This window comes from Pinus tabuliformis, chromosome 1_1 (genome assembly GCF_031772625.1).
Source record: "Pinus tabuliformis cultivar Carrire ecotype Pingquan chromosome 1_1, CPIR1, whole genome shotgun sequence".
Lineage (NCBI taxonomy): Eukaryota > Viridiplantae > Streptophyta > Pinopsida > Pinales > Pinaceae > Pinus > Pinus tabuliformis.
Window position 1 is genome coordinate 799,146,408 of NC_142297.1, and position 22,070 is coordinate 799,168,477.

At 37.4% G+C, this 22,070-nt stretch overlaps 1 protein-coding gene and 1 pseudogene across 1 annotated transcript; both read right to left on the bottom strand.

Moving 5' to 3' along the window:
• Window positions 1-2,075: 2,075 nt before the first annotated feature.
• On the bottom strand, window positions 2,076-3,754 carry LOC149216422 (pentatricopeptide repeat-containing protein At2g13600 pseudogene; annotated as a pseudogene).
• Window positions 3,755-16,438: 12,684 nt separating this feature from the next.
• Window positions 16,439-20,385, bottom strand: LOC149216423 (disease resistance protein Roq1-like). Its single transcript, XM_089389949.1, has 5 exons — window positions 19,865-20,385; window positions 18,626-19,727; window positions 18,184-18,495; window positions 17,942-18,097; window positions 16,439-17,665 (listed from the first exon to the last, which is right to left on the bottom strand). The coding sequence occupies exons 1-5, from the start codon at window positions 20,383-20,385 to the stop codon at window positions 16,439-16,441; spliced, it is 3,318 nt and encodes a 1,105-aa protein (XP_089246075.1).
• Window positions 20,386-22,070: the final 1,685 nt, after the last annotated feature.

Consider the following 22,070-nt stretch of genomic DNA (forward strand, 5'->3'; position numbering starts at 1 on the left):
GAGCTTGCCTTCGTCTTTGTGTGCCATTGCCATGTATAGCTTCGATCTCAGCACCTTTGTGTTCATTACAAAGGAAGGGTGGTCTATAGCTTATGCAATATATATGTAGTATTTGACGTATATCTCAGTGGCATGTGTCTCAGCCTTATAAGCTTATGAATGATCTCAGTACTCAGATATGTATGGCATCACAATTCTAGTGATATATATTTTGACATGATAAGCTCAGTTACTCTCTATGACTGATCATGTCTTGACAATCAAATTCTCAATCTGTACAAATCAAGGAAATCTTGACATACGAATTTGTTCTAGCATATAAAGTTTGTAGTTTTTTATGGTATGACTCTCACCATAGAAAGTCTGTCAGGAAGTCTCTCTGTTTTGATCTTCATTTCTCAAACGGACCTTGCTATTGCTTTCGGTGTATATCTCTTATAGACTGCACAATGTTTATCCATTCATCAGTGATCACGTTGACATACAGACATTGTTCCTCTGCGACCTAGTAGGATTCTCTGTACATATGTGTTTCGTTGTCTGTTGTACATATATAGATGCATCTCTGGCTCTACACAGTTTGTATGGCTCACGATGTATAAGATTTTCTTCCTCTGCATTATGTATAAGCTCAGTTACTCTCTATGACTGATCATGTCTTGACAATCAAATTCTCAATCTGTACAAATCAAGGAAATCTTGACATACGAATTTGTTCTAGCATATAAAGTTTGTAGTTTTTTATGGTATGACTCTCACCATAGAAAGTTTGTTCATGGAAATCTCGTGTTACATTGATGTTGTCCTTCGTTTTGTAGTTTGCATGTCCTTCGCTGAGATCTCGTGTTACATTGATACTGTCCTTCCCCTATCATTATTGATAGTACTGGTATCCACTTTACAGGTGTTTTTGTGGGAGCTGGGTTTTTTCTGTTTGTATTTGGTTACTGTAATGGTGGCAAATCCACAAATCGTTGGGGTGTGGTATTGTCCTTGATGCTTCTTCCCTATTTGGAGTTGGTTGGGAAATGTTTGATGCTTCTTTCCTATTTGGAGTTGGTTGGGAAATGTTGAGATGCCCAAGGTGGTATTCTCTTTGCTGCTTCTTTCCTGTTTGGAGTTGGTTGGAAACGTCTGGTAGAGGAAAAGTTCCCCATTCCTCTGCTTTGAGGGTAAATGTTACCCCGTGCTCTTGCCACATATGCTGTGAAGGTCCCAGATACACTCCCTCCCTTGCTTTCGGTGTATATCTCTTATAGACTGCACAATGTTTATCCATTCATCAGTGATCACGTTGACATACAGACATTGTTCCTCTACGACCTAGTAGGATTCTCTGTACATATGTGTTTCGTTGTCTGTTGTACATATATAGATGCATCTCTGGCTCTACACAGTTTGTATGGCTCACGATGTATAAGATTTTCTTCCTCTGCATTATGTATAACATTAACACAGGTCGACTGACATGTTCCTCTACAACCATGTCAGTTACCATGAAAATAAATCCTAATGAAGACTGTAATGTTACAGAGACCAGCATAAATAAACTTGTCGAATTTAAGATCCGCAAGGCATTGTTGAGCATTCTCTTTTTTATCTAGTGACAAGACACCATGGTTGAGAATTCACTGTTTAGTTTCAAGTCTAGGACACATAGTTGGTGTAGTAAAACTTTTTGTTCAGGTTTATTTCCTTTGAACTTTTTTGTAAAAGACTTTGGTCGAGGTTGCAGAGAATTATTCTCTTTATTAGCTTGATAATCTGTACAAATCAAGGAAATCTTGGCATACGAATTTGTTCTAGCATATAAAGTTTGTAGTTTTTTATGGTAAGAAGACCATATAACTCTGTTTAAGATGCAGAAATATGGTGTGCTTGCAGTTTTTGCTTAGAGATACCAAGATTCAGTTCAGAGAATAACACCAAACTGGAATGACCAAAATAATTGCATAATAGTTTCTGATTATGTCACTGCAAGCATTACAGCTCTTGACCATTGTCTAAGGTTGTATGGTGATATTCACATCCCCAATGGCAAGCATCTTACCAATGGTGTAACATTGTATGTAATTCTAGTGTTCTTCTATATCATTTAATATAAAGTTTGTTTGAGGCAAATACCCAGCTTCTTTCATCTGCCCAGCTAACTTTTGCAACATGGCATAGATCTCTTGTATTTGTGGGTGTGATCTATCTCCTACAGGGAAAAACGTGTACCCTACTCTTTACCTCAATCCAACTGCATCCAGGTTCCTTCTTTATACCTCTGTCTTTCATTGCTTTCCTCAACTTTAACATGTCCCCCCACTTACCAGCTGTAGCATAAATATTTGACAACATGACATAATTTCCAGCATTTTGTGGATCTAACTCAAAAAGGTGTTCTGCTGAAACTTTTCCTAGCTCCATATTGCCATGGGCTTGGCAGGCACCAAGTAAGGCTCCCCAAACAGTAACATTAGGTTTAAATGGCATTTTTTTTATAAAATCATATGCCTCATCCAAACAACCAGCACGGCCAAGGAGATCAACCATACAGGGGTAATGCCCTGCTCTTGGTGGGATACACTGATCTCGAGTCATGGTATTGAAATAATGCCAACCTTCATTCACTAGACCTGAATGGCTGCAAGCAGTCAGAACAGCCAAGAAGGTGACATCGTCAGGCTTCAAGCCCGATTGCTTCATTTCTTCAAAGAGTTGGAGAAACCACATCCGTTTCGCTCATTATCTTGTATACAAGGAGCGCATTGTCGAGGCTTCCACACTTAGAATACATGTCAGTGAGGCCATTCCCTAAAACTAAATGCAACTTAAACCCATTTATAACCATATGGGCATGGATCTGCTTGCCTTGCTCTATGTCCCCTATGCCAGCACATGCCTTTAAGGCAGTACGAAATGTGACCTTGTTGGGCTTGATGCCAAACCAAGGCATTCTACAAAAGAGTTCCATGGCTTTCTTACAATTCCCTTGCTCCACATAACCTGCAATAATGGCAGTCCAGGACACTAAATCTCTAAGAGACATTTCATCAAATACTCGACGTGCATCCTTGATACATTTGCATTTTGCATACATGTCAACAAGAGCAGTCATGAGAACAACATTAAACCCAAACCCACTTCTGATAGTATAGGCATGGACTTGCTTCCCAAGTTCTAGTGCTACTAAGCTAGCACACACCTTGAGGACACTTCCAAGAGAAAACTCATCCGGTGTCATGTTTGTCTCTCCCATTTGCCCAAAAAGACTTATAACCTCCTCATCCATGCCACGACGAGAGTATTCTGCAAGCAGAACATTCCATGAGACGGAATTTCGTTTGGGCATTTTGTCAAACACTTGGCGTGCATCCTCCAGATTGCCAGACTTCGCATAAAAAATGATAAGTTTTGTGCTCAGAAAAACGTCTGGTTCAAATGCATCTTGGATCATGCGAGCATGCAATCCCTTTCCCTCTGCAACCTTTTTCTCATAAATGCAGTCCTGCAATAGGCAACAATAGTTATAGGAATCTGTCCAAATCCCTCTTTGATTACCAGTAGACAAAACATTCAAAGTTTCATTCATTGGCAGTTCTTCAAGCAGTGTGTTATCATATTCCTGAATGCCACTTTCATCATGGCCACCTCCCAGTTCTTTGCTAAAAAATTTCAATGTCTTGGGTTGTAATTTAAAGCCATTATTGTCAGTTGTGCTTGTAGAGGGATTAATTTGCTGATGCAGTAGCTTAGCGAAACAAGTCATTTTCTTTTGTCTTAAATGCTAGCATAAGAAAGAGAAACAATATACCTGTAACAATTTGGTGTGGCTTGCTCCATTGCATCAAAAGCTTCCAACTAGTGTCAAATTTGATGGTACTACTGACATTACATTGCTTTTAGTTTGTTTGATTTGCCTTTCCAAGTTATGTGACATTGCATTTACTTGCATAATTAGCAAAAACAAGGTCATTGGGTAACAATTGAACTGAGGATCTGTTCTCATTCTGATTATAAACATTTTTTATAAGAAACTGATTATGCAATATTTATAAGAAGCTTAAATTGATTGCAAAAATTTTGATCCTGCAACAATGTATACATTCAGGTTCATGGAATTTAGTCAACATTACTCATCATTAATTTGTGAGGACAGAGCCTGAGATTTCTCTCCAAGCCTGAGATTTCTTTGGCTTGTTATTCTTATAACGACATAAACAAGAGGGTAGGCTTTCGGATGAGGCTTGGTCTCTAATCCTAACTTCTTAACCAAGGATTCTGAAATCAAATTTGCTTGTGAGCCCAAATCAAACAAGGTTTCCACTTTAGTATGTTTCATTATGACTCTAATGTGGAATAATTCAGTCCTCTTTCGTTCATTAACAAGAGACTCATTTGAAGAACTTGTACTTGCATGCAATTCAGAATTTTCATTAGCATGAAGAGAAAGAGTACCTTGTATGCCCACTATTGTGATCTATGTCTCATCACCGGAATCAGATCCAAGAACCTATTGCATGGTTGTCATCGTCTTTTGCTTGTTCTTCCCACCAAATCTCTTTGGTTTCAACTCCAGATGCAATTTCCAATAATTTTCATCATCATGGCCTTCCTTCTTGCAATGTGTGCAAGATGGCTTTGCTCCTTCCTCCTTCTTGGTTGTAGTTTCCTTCTTGTCCTTTCCCTTTCCTTTTCCTTTGAACTTTCCATTATGAGGTTTGAAAGATGATTTCTTTGGTTTCTCTTCTTTATCATTCTTGCCCCTACTTTCAAGGTGAATGGCCTTCACACTAGCTGCATCAATAGTAGTAGGATCAAATAACAAAAATGAATGTCTGATGTAACTATGTAAAGAACCAATATACATTGTTATAGTTTCGGGTGAATCAAATGAAATTCCCAAATTCAAAGCTTGTTTTCTAAACTCTTCTGTGAAGCTTTGTACATTTTGACCCTTTCCTTACCTCAAATATTTCCATTCCATTAAAGCCTTTTATCGATAACCCAAAGGATAAAACTGATCTTTTAATGCATAAACAAATGTGAACCAAGAAGAAAGGAGATTACCCAAGTTTTTGTTGCGTTTCTACAACTTTCTCTCCCACCAGATGAGAGTGGTGTCACTTAGCTAAAGAGATGCTAATTGGATCTTGGCCTCATCTTCCTCAATCCACTGAATCAGAAAATAAACCTTGATCTATCTAATCCAATTTTTTAGTTTATCTGCATTACATTCTCCATTATATGTGGGTAAATCAAACTTCACATCTAGCTTAAAAAATGGCTTCTTAGATGTATTCCTATGATGCCTGTTAGAGTGATGAGAAGAAGAAGAAGTAGAACTATCACTAGAGGATGGAGAGGTCATTTTAGGAGGCTCTCCTCTTCCAACTTCATGATTTTCTAAAGCATGGTCATCTGGTTCTTTCTTCTCGGGATTGATTGTCTTCTCATATTCTGCAAACAACTTTTCAACTTTCTTTGCCATGGTGAACAAGATCTTATGATAATCTCTCTTCCTCCATTCGAGCTTCCTCATCTTCCATTTTTCATCTTCATGGTGCATGACCCACTTCAGGATCAAAGGATTTGAGTTTTCCTTCTCCTCTTTGGATTTTGTTCTTGGTTAGCATTCACTCATGCAACTCGCATCAAGAATACCTATTGAGATACAAAACTTGATCTAGATCTTTTAACTTCAAAGATGCATACAGAATTTCATATAAAAGATTTGTTGGGTGTAGAGCCTGATTATCTTATGTATTCAAAGGTATCGTCGCATTGGACCCCAGTTCCTAATGAGGTGGAAACACCGCCCATAAAATACTCGCTGCAGGGGGGATCCAGGGGGGGCGGCTGCGACCTTTGGGAGCCCCCCTCCCCCTGGTGGGGGGATCAGGGGTAGCGACCCCAAAGCTAAAAATAGATGTAAAATTTCCTTGTAAAATGTTGTAATTTCATATTTAATTTGGGTTGTTCATTAGAAGGAGATCGGACAATAGAATAAATGTTTAATTTAGGGTTTTTTCCCTAGAAGGAAACCCCTCGCTATATATGAGGGAATTTTATTGCGTCTAGGTAGATCTGTATTCTGAGTGAGAAAGAGAGAGGAGATTGTGTGAGAGCGAAGAGGGAATTACAACGGATCTACTGTAGGTTGTACCTCTTCAGTTTGCTGGATAATATAAAAGGAAGGACTAGTTTTTTCTCCATGGACGTAACCCAAATTAGGTGAACCACATATATACGTGTCTCTCTTGTTTTATGCATTTTCTGTGTTTATATTTCTGCAATATTTTATGTGTTCCATTGCTGTGTAATATATAATTTTCTAGCAATTGGTGTCAGAGCCAAAGGTATATTTGGCTGATAAACTCGCAGGAGAGAAGGGTTCTTGGTCCGAGTGGGAGCAATGGCAGATGCTGGTAGGTTTAGGGTCAAAAAATTTAAGGGCCAAAACTACCAGTTGTGGAAGATGCAGATAGAAGATTGTCTGTATCAGACAGATCTGTACCAACCATTGGGTGGAAAGGAAAAGAAGCTGACGAGTATGACAGACACAAAATGGGATATTCTCAACAGAAAGGCACTTGGAACAATACAGTTGTGCCTAGCGGTGTTAGTAGTGTTTAATATTTCAAAGGAAACGACAACAGAGGGTTTAATGTCGACATTGGCTAAACTATATGAAAACCCTCGACCTTAAATAAGGTATTTCTTATGAAGCGTTTATTTAATATGAAAATGTCAGAAGGTGGATCTGTTGTTGATCGTTTAAATGAATTTAATACAGTTGCCAATTAGTTAAGTTTTGTAGGGGTAACTTTTGATGATGAAGTTAGGGCTCTATTATTTCTTTGATCATTGCAGGCAAGTTGGAATGGTTTAGTCATGGCCATTAGTAACTCTGTCTCTGGATCTAGTACTTTAAAGTTTGATGATTTGTCGGTGCAATCCTTAGTGAGGAAATGCAACGGAAAAGCTCCGATGAGACATCAGGTAATTCTTTGACTGCAGAGACTAGGAGAAGAAAAATGGAAAGAGGGAAGAGCCCTAGATATCGCAATAAGTCAAGAAAAGGTAGATCCAAGTCTAGATCAGAGATAGTGTGCTAGAAATGCGGGAAGAAAGGACACTTGAAGAAAGACTGCAAGTGTCGAAAGGGAAAAGAAGGAGACGTGCAACAAGAAAATAATCATGAAGAGAATGTAACAAGTGATGTGTTGCTAGATGCTTTGATTCTTTCTTTAGAAAATATTATTGATGTTTGGGTGGTAGATTCAGGGGCCTCATTCCATGCCACACCTGATAGGACTCATTTTCATGATTATGTTCAAGGAGATTTTGGACAGGTTCGATTGGGTGATGATAAACCCTATAAAATCATTGGAATGGGTACAGTTTTCATAAAACAGTAGAACGGAAATCAATGGCTATTGAAGGAGGTAAGGCATGTTCCAGATTTGAAGAAAAATCTTATTTCAACAGGGCATTTGGGAGGTGAAGGCTGTGTGAATACTTTTACAGATAAAACCTGGAAGGTCACTAAAGGATCCCTGGTAATAGCAAAAGGAGAAAAGGTTGGTACATTGTATTTATGCAATGGTATTTCTAATTATGTTAATTCTTTAACCTCTACATGAGAAGATACGGCATTATGGCATCATAGGCTCGAGCACATGAGTGAGAAGGGGATCCAGATTCTTCACTCAAGAAATTCGTTGCCAAGTTTGAAGCATGTTGATTTAAAATTCTATGAGAATTGTGTTTATGGAAAATAGAAGAGAGTCAAATTCCACAGAGTTGGGAAAGAAAAGAAGAGAGAGAAATTAGAGCTTGTGCATACAAATGTATGGGGACCTTCTCAAGTATCATCTCTTGGTGGCTCTCATTATTATGTTACTTTTATTGATGATGCAACCAGAAAACCCTAGATTTATTGTATTCGAAATAAATCTGATGTATTTAATACTTTCAAGAAATGGAAAGCTTTGCTTGAATGAGACAGGAAAAAGGTTGAAGTGTCTTAGTTCATACAATGGAGGTGAATATTGCAGCAAATAGTTTGATAGGTATTGTTCAGAGAATGGAATTCGCAAAGAGAAGACAGTTCTAGGAACACCACAAGAAAATGGTTTGTCAAAAAGGATGAGTAGGAAAATCATGGAGCGTGCAAGGTGCATGAGATTGCATGCAAGATTGCCTTTACAATTTTGGGTTGATGCTGTAGATACTGTTGTTTATCTAATAAACAGAGGGCCTTCAAGTTCCTTGGATGCTGGTATTTGAGAGGAAGCATGGATAGGTAAAAAGGTAAACTACTCTTTTTTAAAGACTTTTGGTTGTGAAGCCTTTGTCCACATTAATAAAGAAAATAGAATAAGGCTTGAAGCAAAACCAAAGAAATTTACCTTTATTGGATATGGTGTTAATTATTTTGGTTATTGCTTTTATGATTATTAAAAACACAAAATCATTAGGAGCAGAGATTTCATATTCAATGAAAAGGTTTTGTATAAGGATCAGCTCCAGGAAAAGAAACAGGAAAAAGAAAACAGAGAATACACAGTGCTTGACGAGATCACAGAAAAAGTGATGGTGCCTAAAAATCATAATGATCAACATCCAGAACAACAACCACAATAGCAACAAGCACCTCAAACACCTGAAAGTGGTGTTAGAAGATCTACCAAGATAAGTAGATCCCCTGAACGATACTCTCCTTCATTATATTATGTATTATTAACTGATTCTGGTGAACCAGAATGTTATGAAGAAGTAGTACAGGTAGAAACCAAGAAGAAGTGGGAGAAAGCCATGAAAGAAGAGATGGACTCCTTAGCACATAACCAGACTTGGGACTTAGTTAGGTTGCCTGCAGGTAAAACAACATTGCAGAATAAATGGGTTTACAAGTTGATGGAAGAAGATGGAGGTAGAAAAAGGTATAAAGCTAGACTTGTGGTGAAAGGTTTTGCACAGAAAAAGGGTATATACTTTGATGAGATATTTTCTCCTGTTGTTAAAATGACTTCAATTAGAGCTATTTTATGTCTAGTAGCAGCTGAAGATTTGCATCTTGAGCAGTTAGATGTAAAGATAGCCTTTCTCCATGGGGATTTGGAGGAAGAGATATATATACAACAACCACAAGGATATGAGGTAAAAGGGAAGGAGAAACTAGTGTGCCGGTTGAAGAAGAGCTTGTATGGCTTAAAACAGGATCCAAGGTAGTGGTATCTAAAATTTGATAGGTTTATGTCTGAACAAGGTTATACTAGATGTCAGTCTAATCATTGTGTTTATCTCAAAAGGCAAAATGATGGCAGCTATATTATATTGTTATTCTATGTAGATGAGATGCTTGTTGCAGGTCCCAACATGTAGGAAATAAATGTGCTCAAAATAAAATTGGCGAACACATTTTCAATCAAGGATTTGGGTGCTGCAAAACAAATCCTTGGTATGAGAATAACTAGAGACAGGATGAATCGCAAATTAACATTGTCTCAAAGTGAGTACATAGAAAAGGTGTTGAAATGGTTTAATATGCAGAATGCAAAACCAGTTAGTATACCTTTGACTCGAAATTTCAAATTAATTAAGAAGGAGTTTCCCAAGACTCAAGAATAAATGGTTCATATGTCTAAAGTTCCATATGCATTAGCAATTGCAAGCTTAATGTATGCAATGGTCTGCACAAGGCCTGATATTGCACATGCAGTGGGAGTTGTAAGCAGGTACATGAACAATCCAGGAAAAGAACACTAGATGAAGGTGAAGTGGATTCTCAGGTATTTGAGAGGTACCACAAATCAAGCATTATGCTTTGGTGGTTCAAACATTTCTCTATAGGGATATGTTGATGCAGATATGGTGGGTGATAGAGATAACAAGAGGAGCATAACAGGGTATGTATTTACTATAGGTGGAACAGATGTCAGTTGGGTCTCAAAACTGCAAAGTGTTGTTGCACTCTCAACAACAGAAGCTGAGTATGTTGCTGCTACAGAGGCTAGTAAAGAAATGATTTGGTTACAAAGGTTTCTGGATGAATTGGGTAAAAAGCAGGAGTTGGGTAGGTTATACAGTGATAGCCAGAGTGCCATACATCTTGCAAAGAACTCTACATTTCATTCTAAGACTAAACATATATAACTCAAGTACCATTTCATACGGTCAGTGTTGGAAGATGGACAATTGAAGCTGGAAAAGATACACACTAGCCAGAATCCTGTAGATATGTTAACAAAAGTTGTAACCAGGGAGAAACTGAGAATCTGCTCAGTTTCAATTGGTCTTCAAGTATGATGAAGAAGATGAGAAACAACCAGGTCCAAAGTGGAGTCATTGTCCAGTAAATGAAGTAGCGGTGGAGCTGCTATAATCAGTCTCCAAGTGGGAGATTGTTGGGTGTGGAGCCTAATTATCTTCTATATTCAAAGGTATCATTGCATTGGACCCCAGTTCATAATGAGGAAGCAACGTTGCCCGTAAAATATTCACTGCAGGGAGCGTACAGGGGGGAGTGAGGGGGTGCTGCGACCTTTGAGAGCCCCCGCTGGTGAAGGGATTAGGGGTAGCACCCCTGAAGCTAAAAATAGATGTAAAATTTCCTTGTAAAATGTTATTATTTCGTAGTCAATTTGGGCCATTCATTAGGCAGAGATATGATGGTAGAAGTTATGTTTAATTTAGGGTTTTTTCCCTATAAGGCAACCCCTCGCTATATATGAGGGAATTGTATTGCGTCTAGGTAGATCTGTATTCTTAGTGAGAAAGAGAGAGGAGATTGTGTGAGAGTGAAGAGGGAATTACAGTGGATCTGCTATAGGTTGTATCTCTTCAATTTGTTGGATAATATAAAAAGAAGGACTGGCTATTTCTCCGTGGACGTAGTCCAAATTGGGTGAACAACGTATATCTGTGTCTCTCTTGTTTTATGTGTTTTCTGTGTTTATATGTCTGTAATATTTTATGTGTTCCATTTCTCTGTAATATAAAATTTTCTAACAAAAGCATGTAACCAGGTAACTTAAACACATGAAAAAGAAGCGAAAATTATAAAGTAACCATGAGATCAAAGGCACAAAACGATTTGATTACAAAGTTCACCCAATGTGGGCTACGTCTCTGGGCCCTACTCAATGTGGGGAGGCCTCTTTCATTAATTGGAAGCAAAAATGAATTACAATCAACTTTATATAAATGACCCTTATACCTAGAATTTGTTTCTTAGACGAAAAATGCAAAACTCAGATGTAGAAATGGACATCACCATTGGATTTGTGGTGCAAAATCATGTCAAACGACTATAGATTTGACCATATTTTGAGCAAGTGACCTCGAGATCTCCAAGAAATCTTTAGATTCCCTCAAGATTCCCTACAAAAATATTCTCCCAAGATTCCCTAGGAATATTTCTCAAATTTCGTGCCCTCCTGGGCGCAGTTCCAACCTAAGCACTCATGGTTCCACCTGCAAAACTCATCCTACTACTTCTTAGTTCCACCACTCCTTTCCGAATGAGAAAATTTTTAAGGTTTAAATAATGGTGGTATGTGGAGTTTTCCAACCAAGGGTCATTGGCTTGTTGGCTAGCGGCATATAATTAGTGTGCAAGTGGTGGGAGGTTCTAGGGTCCAACCCCATAGAACCCTTGTTTTGGTATAACAAGTGTTATATATGGCACGTTATGGTGTATTACCCAGTGGTTATGTTTTATCACCTAGCGGTTATGTTTTACGGTTAGCAGTGTAATATTTGGGGCCGCCCATGGCCCAGGCAAGTTCAAACCCCACCAATCTCCTCCACATGGCACTGTCATATGGTTTGGTGGGCCCGGGTCTCTGGTGGCCTAACCCATAATTATATTATATGAATAATTTCGTTGGAACATATTCGTCATTCGGTTGGCGGGGTTGGTGGCCTCGCAATCGAAATTTGTTATTATTATGTTTTTTGTTTTGTTATATAGTCCATATGAGCAAAAAAAAATTCGCCAAGTTTTGAGGGTCACCAGAAAAAATAAAGTGGCGATAAATTCACCCATTTTGACCGTCGGATCCTGTGCACCATCCCTTTGTGAAATTGTTGCCTCATTAGTGGCTACCACTTGACCTAGTTTGAAGAGAACTTTGGCAGGCTATATCTTGAGCATACAAACTCGGATTTGAGTGTCGTTCGTACCATTTGAATTAAGACGATAAGTAATACAATTTGGTCCTTGTTTCACTTCAATCTGATGACTTTTTATTTTGATTTTTTTTTCAAGGCCACTTCCATTTTTGGAGCCACCTAGATCATTTATCAACTGCCAATATTAGTAAGCACAACAATGACCTTTACTCCAATAGAAATCAATCATAGGGATTCACCCAAGGCTCAATGAAATGTAGTTCAATTCCAAGAGAATGAATATAATACATGGGTGGTTTATCAACTAACTTCTTTATGCTAGTGATGTAGGAGTCAAGAGCCTATTATCCAGGTGGTTCATCAACTTACTGAGAAAACACATAAGTTGTTTATCAGTTCCTTTCAGTAAGCACTTGGGTGTCTCAGCTTGTCAAGTGGTTTACTAACCCTCCAGCAAGGATCCCAACTATTTATCGACCATAGGAATTCATCCAAGTCTCAGTGAGTATTGTTCAGTTCCAGGAGAATTAATATACTACATGGGTGGTTTATCAACTAGCTTCTCTAAACTAGGATTGCAGGATTCAAGACCACTATCCAAGTGGTTTATCGACTTACTGAGCAAGCACATAATTGGTGTATCATCCCCAAGGCTAGCACTTGCTAGTTTATCAATTCCTTTCAGTGAGCACCTGGGTGTCTCATTCAGCCAAGTGGTTTATCAACCCTCCAACAAACATCCTAGTGGTTTATTATCCCCAAGGCAAGCACTGAGTGATTCATCTACTCCACTAAAATTTCATTGGCCAACCAATCATTCAGGCACACCACTAGTCTTAGCAAAATGCAAGTTTTTTCTATCCTGATCACATAGCACAATCTAGGAGAGTTCTTCCCTCTTTCTTGCAGATCCACATCTGCTACAATTCCCATACTCTACCTTATTTTCCGTTCAACATTTATTGTTCCTTCTTCAATAAGTTATTCCTTTCTCTCCCACTACACAGTCTGTTTGTGCATTCTCGCATACCATGCACACACAACATGCAGCTTGTACATCTAATATCTTTAGTATACATATTTTAGGTTTTACAACATAACCATAATCATTTAACTTGTACAATTTCATGTAGATATACAAATTTTTATATCAAACAATCTTGTAATTTCACAAAACAAATTTCTTTTTACAACCAAACCTTCTCTTTATATGCATATTCCTTTATATGTGATATGCATGCATAATACCTACATGACCTATTTACATCACTACAAAGATATTTTTATGTAAATATCTACTATTACATCAACTTATCAAACTACTTTACCTTTTTTTTTAAATTTCACATTTAAAACAAATTGTTATTGATACTTAAAAAAAACATAATTCTCTTATCATCCCAAAAACTATTCATGAATTACAAAAATTAAACTTTTATATTTACATATTCAGACCTTCTCTGAACTTACAAAATAAATATATACATAAATTAAAAAAAATTATATTTTTAAGTTTACAAATTTAAACCTTCTCTAATTTATATATAAAGAAAGTAAATCTCAACCTATCCCTTTACGCCTCTAAATCTAATTTAAAATGGATTATAATGAAAATATTTTAATCTCGACATATCCCTGTCCACCCCCTAAATCTAATTTAGAATAAATAAACATGAAAATATTTTAATAAAATATAAAATTCCACATGAGATCGTTGTTTCCTCAAATCCTTCTAATAAAATATATTAGTCATTATTCCTATGGTTATTGAATTCTTTGGAATCTTTCATTTATGTCCTTAATTCTTTGGAATCTTTCATTTATGTCCTTAATGTTGTGTAGAGATGTGCCTTATAATGATTTGCATGGAGACCTTCTAAAAAGCTAAAACAACTTTGAACTACAAAGCAATGAAAGTTTATTTTCACATAATGGTTAAACTTAAAGGGATGTGAAAAACATTTGGAGGATGGACTATCTTCCTTCAATGTTGTTTTATGTTTCAAATTTTGAAGAAGATTTAAGTTGGAAATGTTATTTTAGGTTTTACTTTTACTTTTTTTAGCTTTTTAGTTGTCGAGAAATTGTATAACATGTTTAAACTTTAAACTCTAGGGAGATTATCATTTAACAATACATTTACATTTTTTTGAGGCGCTTTCACAACTAATTAATTAATTGGGTGTCAGTGGATATCTTTGTTTTAATCTCCACTCTAAGTAGAAGAACTAGGAATTGTATAGAAGGCAAAAAAAAATTCTAGATTTTGGCGAAATTTTATTTAATAATATTTTTTTAAGAATTATTTAATTAAAATTAAGCAAGCTGCTTTTTAGGTTTGTTTATTAAAACGAAATTTTGATATATATATATATATATATATAATTTTATGATTTTTTGTAAGGTTAGTATTTCATTGTTTTGTTTCCGTGTTGTAATTGTAATATTTTGAAAAATGTTATTATGTGATTTATTTTATTAGATTTTAGATTTATTATTATTAGCAGAGTGCTTATATTTATGGAAATAATTGAAATTTGAAAATGGAAAAAAAAAGTGAATGAATACACCATTCACACAAATCAATAGAAGTTCTGATATAGGAGGAAATTCAACTAGAAAGTGAGATTTATGCTATAATCTCTTTTCTTTAATTATGAAATGGAGGTACAAAGAAATGTGCACTTATTATGGGGTTTCTTTTGATATTGGGGCTTAAATATCACTCCTATGTTATGCACTCAAATATCTTCCTAACAACTCAATATTTAACATAGTATGCCAGGCATTTAGGATTAGGATTAGAATTTTTACATGCTTCAACCCTAAATTGACGTTAGAATTTTGGACCCTATAGATTCTTCTTAAAATTCCAGTGTGACTAGCCCCACATATGCAAGTAAAGGGGGTTGACAAGGCATCCACTAAGTAATGATGGTCAAGAGGGTACTTAACTTGCAAGAGGCATACATGTCACATATGAACTCTGATCGAGGTGATTTTCACAACGTTGGAAAGTTCTTGGTTCATAGAACCACATTGAGGCATACATGTCACATATGAACTCCGATTGAGGTGATTTTCATAGTGTTGGAAAATTCTTGGTTCATAGAACTACATTGAGGGGTTGGTGTAGTTTGATGACGAAAACTGACATTGGAAGATTTTGGATCCCAAATCTCCAAATTGGGGCTTACTAAAATATGAAATTTCTCTAATTTTTTCACTCATAATATACCAATATAAATGACAAATTATATACTCATCTATTTTAAATAATTTTATATTTAATTATGAACATATTTATAAATATTACAAAAAATTATAATCCATATTTATTTGTATTACGAACATAGCTATATAAATTAAATCCTTGGGAAAAGCCTATAACCATCATTTTATGATAGGCAAAAAAACACTTACTTATAATACATCTCATATTACAAGATTAAAAATAATCATAACAATGAACTAAATTATAACTTTACTTTAAAATATCATTATATATAATAATTATATATATATAAAACAAGATTCCTTTACCATGGAGATTCACCCCATTTTGACATGGAGATTTTTATTTTGTGAATGACCTTTATTACAATATCATAAACCAATACTTACTTATTAATAACACGTCTAAAAATCATCACCCATTTTATAATCAAAATATTTCATATATAATATATATTATTTATAGTATTTTGTTTGATTAAATTAGAAAATTAAAAAAAAAACATAATTAATTTTGAAATAAATCTTCTTTATTTATTTATAATTATTTCTAGAAATATTTTGTGAAGTTAAATATTTATTATTTGCCTAAAATTAAATTAAGTTGTAAAAAACCTATTTCAAAATATACATATCCATAAAAATGAATTATAGAATTTTTGTTGTGTTTAGTAAAACTTGTTAAATGAAATATTGGAAATAATTCGTTTGTCACTCTGAGAAACATATTCTATAGCAGGTCTTAGCACACGTATCACGTTTTGCAACACATGCTTTTGACAGGTTTAAGAGTACTTGGAACATTTAGCTGCATTATTAAAAAAGCAAAATTGCTGTCAAAACAACTCTAATTCAAAATCATTTTCATTTTTATATGCATCAAATTATTTAAGCAAAAATTCAGCCAATGTAACAGATTGACAGTTCGCACTCCGTTTGAATTACAGTCCATAAAAGACCGAATACTTTAAAATAGTCAATGAACACACTCATTAAAAAGAGTCGTGTCTTCACTGTTACCACTCTGGTTACTATTACAAGTAATATTGATTTAACCTCTAAGCTCTAATAAAATTACTTAAAGATAGTCGCAAAACACCTCCAACAAAGCATCCTCCTCCTTGCCGTCGGAAGTGTCAAGTTGAGTGTTTAATAATGTACAATTTGAAGAAATTAAAGCTTGAAGCCCTGGCAGAGCATCTGTTTGTAGGTTATCACACCCACTCAAGTTCAGTGTTCTGAGGTTTGCAAGATTACAGAGCCCTCCTGTTTTCATCAATGCACGACACCCCTTTAAATCTAGAGATATCAATGTTGTTGGCAATGCTCTCACTTCTACCAGGTCATTACAGAAAGTGATGGATAGATGTTGAAGGTCTGGACAAACACCTTCAGGAAAGGATATCTCAGATATTTCTGTACCATTCAGCTGCAAAACATTGAGCCAAAGCATTCCTTTTTCTCCTTCAATCTTTCCAAATGGCAGTTCACGTAAAGGACACCTGTGTACTGCTAACGTTCTCAACTTGTTCATCTTCATGACACCTGGTGGTAAGCATTGTATTCCACATTTCCGTATATTCAACTCTGTCAACTCAGTCAACAGTTCAATTGAATCCGGCAAACATTGTAGTTGCACGCATCCATGGAGCCACAATTGCCTTAACTTCGTGACGTAACCAAGTGAAGCTGGCAACACTTCTAACATAGCGCTTCTTAATCTGAGGACTTCCAAATTTTTGAAAGACACAACATCAAAAGCGAACTCTTTTAAGTTTGTATCGAACAAATTTAATTTTTTCAGAAAGGGTAGACGTTCAACTTCCGGCAGCAATAATTCCACCTGGGGACAACCTGATAGATCTAAGCATTCAAGCCCAGAGAGATTTCCAAGTGTTTTAGTGGAGATGGTCAAACTGGAGCAACCCTTCAAATGCAGATGTCGAAGTTGTGGATTTGCCAATGAATTTGGAAGCCTCTTTAAACTTTCACATCCACTGAGGTTGATGCCACGGAGGTCATTCAAATTCTTAAAAGAGTCCGGAAGCATCTCCAAACTTTTGCACAGTCCCAGATCGATATAGTCTAGCCTTGTCAACTCCGAGAAAGAATCTGGAAGCCCCTTTAAACTTTCACATCCACTGAGACTGATGCTACGGAGACGTTTCAAATTCCCAATAGACTCAGGAAGCATCTCCAAACTTTTGCAGTGTCTCAGATTGATATATTCGAGGAAATCTAACTCTCCCAAATAGTCTGGAAGACTCTTTAAACTTCCGCAACCAGCAAAGCTGATGTCCACGGCCTAGCCGTCAAGCCCTAAGGAATCTGGAAACATCTTCAAACAAGGGAACCCACTGAGGTCAATGGGTAACCCAAATCCAGCCAGCAATGTGGAGAAATCTCCCAATCTTTGGGCGGGTCTAGAATGAAGAATTCGAGTTTTTTCAATTTCTCGATTGAATCTGGAAGCACCCTCAAACTTTTGCAGAAGCTAAGATTCAAGTATCGGAGATTTGTCAAATTCCCCAATTCTCAAATTCCTCAAAGAATCCGGAAGCATCAAATTTTCACACCCAGCCAAATCGATGTGTTGGAGATCTCTCAAATCCCACAACGGATTTAGCATCTGATCAATATTCACTACAATCTTTTCGAGATGCTGCAGCTTCTCTAATGATTTTGGAAACTCTAACAGTGGAGCATCAATATTCAACTGCCGCAACTCCTGAGGTGCCTGCAATGTTCACGTTTCAATAACTAAAAAGCTGATCAAATAACAATGATTCTCATTTGCAAATTACAGCATCTACGTCTACGTACCCGATGTTCGTCTTCCGGCCACAATCTTTCCAATTCCCTCCCGTTCACTTCTAAAACTCTTAAATATTTCATTGAAAAAGAAGGCAGGCATGAGCAGCGACAGTCATTCCAGCGGAGCGATATGAGGTTCCTTGATAGCATCTTCAGCTTCAACATTCTTTCTACAAAATCGCCTTCACCTTCAAGAATTTGCAACTTCTTGATTCGGAACATCTCCTTACTGTTTAGTAGTTCTTCTAATTCTAGCGATTCCTCAGCGTGATCAGTATCTCTAGCGATATTGGACACGGGCCATTCTAATTCCGCGCACTTCTATTGTTTCCTGTTAGTTATTTAAAATCAATAACGATTATCACATGGTACACCGCACAGTCACTGAATAAACAATATTGAAAGTTGTTTACACGGAAACATATAACGATTGCAGGATTGAAGCACTTACATATAAGGATTGCTCCAAGAGATCGAAAATTTCTCTGAACGTGCCGCACCATATACGGATGGGCAATGATTGTTGGGCGATATTTCTTCCCATGAGTACGAGAAGATCATGCATCCTTATAATTTTTTCTCCTTCTCTGTACTCAAACTCTACAAGACACTTGTCCTGTAGAGTTTGAAGACCCACCGAACCTTGCCAACCTGAGCCACTCCAAACTTTAATCCACTTATCGCTTTCTTCTCCTATGCAAAAACAGGCAATATCCAAAAATATTTGCTTCTCCTGTTCATTGAGCGAATCATAACTAACTCTGAAGCTCTTCTGCAAATCTTCAGGAAGTACTAGGCCAAGTCCATTCAATAGCTCTTGCCAGTAAGATATGCTATTTTTACCACGTAGCGAAGCCCCAAGCACTTCCAGAGATAGTGGCAATCCATCGCAGGTCTTTAAAAAGCCATCTACAACATCATTAAATTCTGGTGGTGGATGTGGCTTTGAAAAAGCATGAAAGCAGAAAAGCTCTCGGGAGTGTTTTGTATCAAGTTCCTTTAAGTGATAAATGAAGAACTCTTCGATGTCTGCATTTCTAAGAACCTGCTTGTCCCGAGTTGTAACCAAAAGCAAGCTATTGGGGTGAAGTACATTCTTTATTGGCAAGAAGAAATCCAGTTGATCAACATTATCTATATCATCTAATACTATGAGAGAGTAACAATTGGACAGGTTCCTCTTAAGTTGTCCCAACCCTTCGGCGGAACTCTGAATTTCGATATCTATACCTTTAAGGTCATTAATAAGATTCCTCTGTAAAGATGGTAATGACGTTTTGGCCATATCGAACAAAAAAGAGGATCCGTTGTAAATTGATCTGTTAGCATTGAAGAATTGCTTGGCCACTGTGGTTTTTCCAAGTCCTCCAGATCCCACAATCCCCACAACCTTGCATGCCTGCTCGTCCTTCTGCCAGCCCCCTCGCACAAGCCGTTCAAACTCTTCTACTTTTTGTTGGAGACCGGTTGCATGTTTTGCCACAAACAAGGGTGGTTTTGGACCCATTTTCACAACGCTTTGCACAACCTTATGCAAGAGCTCGAATTCGCCCCTGGAAATTCATTGAGAGAGAGGTGAAATAACGACTGAGAAAAGCACCCAAGTTGTCATATATCTACCTAAATCAATAAAATACCCTAGAGATTAAAAAAACTTGTAACACAGATTGGGACAATGGTAGATCCTCACCCTTTAAACTTGGCCAGCTCCAAGCCGCTTATTCCTGCAGCATAAGAAAGAGCATTTCTCCAATTCTGGACTTTTTGGATGCCATATCCCCGTTTCTCTTCGAGTTCGCACAGGGCTACAGCGTACGGTCCAGATTTATCTTCGTCCGTCCACCGGAGATGAGCAGGCTTGACGTCGAAAAATACAGGAAGAAGGGTAGCCCGGTCGGGGTCGGACTTGTCGGACTCCACCATGAGGAGCAGCTCATCGAGGCACCAAGTCGATCCGGCATAATTCTCAGTGAAAAGCGCCACATGAACACTCGCGCCTCGAATTGCGTCTTCTAATTGCGAGGTAATGTTCTGTCCAACCTGCATTTCCGACTTGTCGAGGAAGGCTCGCACTCCACGATCATCAAGCCTGCGAAAGAGAGCGGTGGCGAAGGTCTCCTTAATATCAGGCCCACGATGGCTGATAAAGACATCGTGGCACCCGGAGTAAGAATTTGACGCAGAGCAGGCCGAGGACGAAGCAACTGCCATTGAAATTGAAATCGAAATTTGGGTGGATAAAAATGAAAGGATACGATGATGTGCAGGCACGGAGATAGAAGAGTGAAATTGCGTGGGAGCCGAAGGGTTGGGTGTACATAAAATACTTCACAGAGGAAACCTCCACGCGCTTGAAGAAATGCGCGCATATGATGTGATGTTGATGTCGCCAAGATGCGCATGTGATGTGATGTTGATGTCCCTCTGCGTTCCGCGTTTCTGCGGTTTACCTATTTTTTCTCCGAGGAAAGGTGTTGCGGTGTTTAAAGAGGCTACCATTTAAAGTGGGATCTCTGTCACTTACAATAATCTTTGGGTTTTCATGTAGCTTTTGAACTGTTACTGGCTTTAAATGGGTGTGATAATGCACAAAAGTGTGCATACTTGGTAAGTCTGTCAACTACCACCATGATGATACTCTTTCCCTCAGACTTGGGTAAACCTGTGATAAAATCCATTGAAACCTCCTCCCAACATTGGCTTGGAATGGATAAAGGTTGTAATAGACCCGGTGTCTTAATTGTTTCAACTTTATTTTGTTGGCAAACCAAACATTCCGCCACAAACTTTTGAATATCTGATTTAAGGCCATCCCAAAAAATTTCCTTCTTAACCCTGTGTTAAGTTTGTAAAAATCCTGAGTGCCCTCCTAAGGGAGAAGTGTGAAATTCCATAAGAATCTTCTGTTTTAGCTGGGAATTCTTACAGAGGTATAAGCGATCTTTGTACCATAACAAATCATTTTGCCAGCTAAATGTATCAGAAGTACTGGAATCTTGTTGTAGCTTTCGAATAAGTGCCCACACTTCTTCGTCATTCTTCCATTCCTCCCTTGCTTCGTTTATCCAATCTGGTTGGATAATAGAAATGGCACACAACAATGCTTCCACATCCTCATCCTTTCTTGAGAGTGCATCTACCACCACATTTTGCTTCCCTTTTTTGTATATGATTTCAAAGTCATAACCCAACATCTTTGTGACCCACTTTTGTTGCTCTTCAGAGGATAATCTTTGTTCTAAAAAGTATTTAAGGCTATCATGATCCATTTTTACGTTGAAGTGTCTTCCCATTAGGTAGGGTCGCCATTTCTTAATTGCATGGAGTATTGCCAACATTTCCTTCTCATAAATAGCTTTGCTTAAAAACTTTCCCTTGATTGGACAACTTTCAAAAGCAATGGGTCTTTCATCTTGCATTAGAACAACATCAATTCCATTTCCTGAAGCATCACATTCCACAATAAAGGTTTTTGTGAAGTCTGGTGTAGCTAAGACCGGTGCTTGGCACATTGCCTCTTTAAGATGTTCAAAGGCCTTTGTTGCTTCCGGAGTCCATGAAAATGAATCTTTCTTCAATAATGTTGTTAGAGGCGCTGCTATTCTCCCATAATTCTTAACAAACTTGCGATAATACCCTGTCAACACAAGAAATGCTCGCAGATGCTTTATGGATGTGGGGATTTTCCATTCCTTAATGGCTTTAATTTTGCTAGGGTCTACCTTAACTCCATGAGATACAATATGACCCAAATATTCCACCTCCTGGACTCCAAAGAAACATTTGGATCTTTTTGCATATAATTGTTTCTCCTCCAATAGTTGTAGCACCCTCTCAACATGTTCAACATGATCCTTCCAAGACTTGTTGTAGATTAGTATATCATCAAAAAATAC

Excerpts from the sequence above, each read along its gene's own strand:
- LOC149216423 (XM_089389949.1), bottom strand. The coding sequence starts at position 20,385 with ATGGCAGTTGCTTCGTCCTCGGCCTGCTCTGCGTCAAATTCTTACTCC. Across the intron at positions 19,728-19,864 it reads GAGCTGGCCAAGTTTAAAGG|GGGCGAATTCGAGCTCTTGC; the intron begins GTGAGGATCTAC and ends ATGAATTTCCAG. Across the intron at positions 18,098-18,183 it reads GGCCGGAAGACGAACATCGG|GCACCTCAGGAGTTGCGGCA; the intron begins GTACGTAGACGT and ends TGAACATTGCAG.